Raw genomic sequence first — 4558 nt, forward strand, 5'->3', positions numbered from 1 at the left:
TTTATTTATGGTATCATACATAAATAATATAACATTTTTCTGTGTTCGAATGATCTTTTTCCTGCAAATTACATATTTGCAGTTCACCTAGCAACTTATAGCAACTTACTTTCTATCTATCTAAAGTTTACATAGTGCTCATTCTCAATATATGAACGTGAATCACAACAGCCATTCCATCCTTGACTATGAAGACAAGCACACAAGAAAATGGCCATAACAACTTGACCAAAAAATAGACGTGCAAAATTGAAAGTTTTAACTTTAACTTGGTAAAAAAAAAATACCCATGTTGGAAGATTATTCATTGTTGGCCAATTAAAAGGTACCCCTCAAGGTAGAAGACTCCGTGCTTGGCACTTCACTGGTGCTCCGTGTGAGTATCTGCACTGACCACAGGGTGTGCATTTCTCCAACTTCACACTGTTTTTCAGTGTACAAAACAGTGTGACTTTGTAGTTTGTAGTTTGTATGAACATCTTGAGACTTTTGAGTGCTACAGAGCTCACATATTGGAGCCAATGGCTGCAGTGATAGACCATCAATCATTCGCAATGTTTCCTTCTCTTCAATATACTTATTAACAAACAAGTTTCCTCTCTTGAATATACTTAAATAATATCTATAGTACTCACTCATTTTACAAGCATCTGTTTAAATTCTTGTTTTTATCCTGACATGTCAAAAATAATATAACCAAAAAATCTGCACCATGGGAATGCCTATGTTAATTTCTATCAGCTTTCCTAATAACCAAAAAATCTGCAATTCTTCCAAGTTTGTTAATTTCTATCATGGCCCTGTGTATTTATTAATGTTATGTTTCTGGGGTTGTTATTGTGGTACGCATGTAGTTGAATGTGGTAGTGGGGTGTTTTGATTTTTATCAATTCTCCTCTACTACTGTTGTGTACTTATATATAACAAATATATGTGGGGATTAATAAACTTCCGTCATCCATGTTCCCATAGCGATACTCATTACGCTCATCTGCTAGACATCAGCCGTATCAACAGGTATGGCTCATTTTTAATTCCGGGTCATTACTCATATTAACGCATATAATGTAGCGTAGTTGACATGAAATTTTTTTTTTTTTTTTTTTTTGTCTTATATTACCATTTTAGCTATTTGAAATGGATGACCCAGAAGACACGAGCCGGGATAATGTGCTTTGAGGCGATGCCACGGAGGAGATATTCATCGACATGCTCTACCAGGACGCCCTTCAAGGTAGATTAAAGGGCGGAAAGATAACGTTTAGAGAGCATGGAGTTTATGCACAGCGACTCACCGCTGTTGGGAAGAAAGTGTTTGACGGGAACCAGGTTCGTGGAAAATTGACGAGGTTGAAGGGGATGCAGCGCTTGTTTACCGATTTGTTGAGCCAAACTGGTATGGGTTGGGATCCCGACACAAAGACAGTAGTCGCGAGTGACGAGTGTTGGGAAAATGCCATTAGGGTAAAATTTTAATTAAAGTTAACCATCTTTATTGCACCAAACAGTACGTTTGAGCACTCGATGTCTGATTATTAACTGGGTATGTTTCTTCTGTAATTGTTAGGTTAAATCGAAATGGGGGAGGTTTCGTACTTTTGGCTGCCCAAAGTACGAGGAGTTGTGCACCATATTTGGCGCTTCAGTTGCATACGGGACTATGCAACACGCATCAACACAGCTACCCGCAGATAGCGACGAGGAGTGGCGCCTGGATGAGGAGATGCGAGCTCGACGCCCTCCCGCACTAGGCCATCGACAAGGATTGCCCATTGACAATGATGGCTTTATTGACTTGATGGGGATCGGGTCACCTTCAGTCGATGCAGTGACACAATCATCACGTAGGCCGAAGACAAGAAAGAAGAGCGATTTTGAGGTGCAGCTTTCTGAGGCCGTGGAGGAGGTGAAACTGACGCAGAGAGCGAGGCGTAAACGATATGAGGATCAAGAAGCTGTGGAATCATCGAAGTGCAGCAAAGAGTCACAGCCTAGTGATGGGACCAATGGGGGGTATGATCCGATTAATCATTGTGCGACGTTGCTCAGCGAGCTTTCCCCGAGGTTGGAGCCATCCCAACTTGTTCGCGCAATTAAGGAATTACTAAACCCAGATATGCGACAGTTTTTCTTGTCCTTGGATGCTGCAGGGAGCGACGATTGGGCCCGTAATTGTTAAAGTAGGCTCATTTTTAATTGTTAGGTTATATTTTCGATGGCATTGTCACCCTTTATTTTTCATGAGACCATTTGTATTCCTTTGATGAGTTTATAAACAGCTACTTTTCCAATGTGGGTTGTCTGTTTGATTTGTTGTAATCTCATCGAAATGAGGACGGATTATGAAGGCCCTGTTTTAGGCTCTGTTCGGATTATGTATGATTATATTGGATTATGTTTAATTATTATATGGTTATCGTAATGCCCCCTTATTATTTTGTTAACTTGAGAGAGATTATTTACAACTGTTGTAAAGATAAAATGTACGAATTAACCCACTGTGCACAATGGGAATTGGTCAGCAGGAAGCTACTCGATGAACGTGAATCGAGATGCAGATGATATGTTCCCTAATGTGTGTTGGACTGATAGTAGTGAAGATGACCTTGCAATTGATGATCTTGAGACACTCGCATTTCTTGTGAGGGCTGGTAGAGAAGCACAACAACAGCTTAAACAGCCACAACACAATATTGGATTACGGGGACATCAATATATTTTGAAAGTTTTGAATGGGAATCCAAGAAATTGTCGCGAGTTATTCCGAATTGAGGTTGATGCCTTCCGCGCATTATGCAACTTGTTACGTTCAAATAGTTTTTTGAAGGATACTAGAAAAGGGCTGACCGTCGAGGAACAAATAGGCATGTTCACATTGGTAGTGGCGGCTGGAGACGAACAACGGATTGTGGGGCAGCGATTTCAACATTCAACGGAAACTATTAATGCCCATGTAAGGAACGTTATGAAGGCCCTGTGTAGGCTAGGGACACATCTTATTTACCCAACTCACACATCCGGGGTGCACCCAACAATCGCAGGCAATCCGAGAAATTATCCTTGGTTTGAGGTAAGTTGTTTATAGTAGATAATAAAATATAATTATGATTATATTGGGTCATTGTTTTGTAAATTACTTGAACAGTATGGAATCATATGTATCATGTCCGGTTCTTCGTTTGCAGGGATGCATTGGTGCAATTGATGGGACCATGATCGACGCTGTTGTACCTGCAGAGGTGCGTGAGGCATATCGCAACCGGCATGGCAAAGTTGCCCAAAACGTATTGTGTGTATGTGACTTGGACATGAAGTTCACATTCCTGTACACTGGTTGGGAGGGAAGCTCGCATGATGCACGTGTATTCATCGATGCATTGTCTCAGGGCCGCAACGCATTTCCAATGCCTCTCGATGGTAAATATTTAATATTATATAATTATTTTTGTCTAAAAAATTTTGGGTCTTTATATCTGCTGTTGTTAAATCTGTGGGATTCGTTGCTTGGGGCCTGATTATCTCAGAATGTTAATGGTTGACAGGTCATTATTATCTAGTCGATTCGGCGTACCCATGTACTCGAGGATTTATGCCCCCTTACCCTAGAGAGAGATATCATAGAAGTGACCGTCAGGGTCAGCGGGGATTTAGGGGGTATAAAGATTATTTTAATCATCGTCATTCATGCATTCGTAACGTAATAGAACGTACATTTGGGGTCTTGAAATCACGATTTAGAATTTTAAGACTCATGCCTGGTTATAAAGTTGGGAGGCAAGGGGATCTGATCATTGCATGTTGTACGTTACACAATTTTATTAGAATGACGAGCCCGAATGACTGGTTGTTCGAGGAGTGGAGAGATATGGAGCTCAGTCCAAGCGGTCGTGCATATAGCAACGCCGCAATTTCAAGAAATCATCCTGACATGATCGTCGAATCAGCCCGAGCTATGGCTGCAATTAGGGATGACATTACCAAACGTATGTGGGAAGCTAGGAGTGGTCATTGACTTATATTGATAAATATTGACATTATTATCAATATAAGGGTGTAGTTAGAGATTCAAATGTATTACAAATTTGATTTTGGTCTGGCAATATATTACTAATCTATATAGATAGGGAAGTTTGTAGCAAATTTATTTAGAAATATGGTTGCTAATATTATAAGCTATATACGTAAATTTAGTTTCATAAATGATTGGTCGATATGTAAATTTTATCGTACACAAATTTACAAGGATTGATTTTATAATTTAATGATGTTATTTTCCTAATTGGTTATCACTGACTATAATTGAAAATTAGAGGTAGGCAAAATGAGCATTACTACGGTGAATATGGGAAACGAATTTAAGCACAGCTATTTGAAAAAAATTATTTTATATATATTAGTATTATTTAACGTTTTTTTGCAAACAATTACAATTGGGATTTTTGAATAAATGATTATTATTATTATGGAAATTTTGTTGTAAAAATTCATTAGAAAAGACTATTGTAATCTAAAAATTTTTATTATTCACTTCATTAAAAAAAAAAAAAAAAAGTACCTG

The 4558-nt window shown here is 38.7% G+C and overlaps 1 protein-coding gene across 2 annotated transcripts; it reads left to right on the forward strand.

The window, feature by feature from the left end:
- Positions 1 to 800: 800 nt before the first annotated feature.
- On the forward strand, positions 801 to 4194 carry LOC121236426 (putative nuclease HARBI1). Of its 2 annotated transcripts, XM_041132850.1 has the most exons (4): positions 801 to 1464; positions 1568 to 3070; positions 3186 to 3417; positions 3543 to 4194. In XM_041132850.1, the coding sequence occupies exons 2-4, from the start codon at positions 2537 to 2539 to the stop codon at positions 4010 to 4012; spliced, it is 1236 nt and encodes a 411-aa protein (XP_040988784.1). In that variant the 5' UTR covers positions 801 to 1464; positions 1568 to 2536; the 3' UTR covers positions 4013 to 4194. The 2 variants fall into 2 exon arrangements, with proteins under 2 accessions (XP_040988784.1, XP_040988785.1); XM_041132851.1 differs by lacking the exons at positions 3186 to 3417; positions 3543 to 4194 and having other exon boundaries at positions 812 to 1464; positions 1568 to 2379.
- The last annotated feature ends 364 nt before the right edge of the window (positions 4195 to 4558 follow it).

Source organism: Juglans microcarpa x Juglans regia, chromosome 6S (assembly GCF_004785595.1).
Source record: "Juglans microcarpa x Juglans regia isolate MS1-56 chromosome 6S, Jm3101_v1.0, whole genome shotgun sequence".
Classification (NCBI taxonomy): domain Eukaryota; kingdom Viridiplantae; phylum Streptophyta; class Magnoliopsida; order Fagales; family Juglandaceae; genus Juglans; species Juglans microcarpa x Juglans regia.

Excerpts from the sequence above, each read along its gene's own strand:
- LOC121236426 (XM_041132850.1), top strand. The coding sequence starts at position 2,537 with ATGAACGTGAATCGAGATGCAGATGATATGTTCCCTAATGTGTGTTGG. Across the intron at positions 3,071-3,185 it reads GAAATTATCCTTGGTTTGAG|GGATGCATTGGTGCAATTGA; the intron begins GTAAGTTGTTTA and ends CTTCGTTTGCAG. Across the intron at positions 3,418-3,542 it reads ATTTCCAATGCCTCTCGATG|GTCATTATTATCTAGTCGAT; the intron begins GTAAATATTTAA and ends AATGGTTGACAG.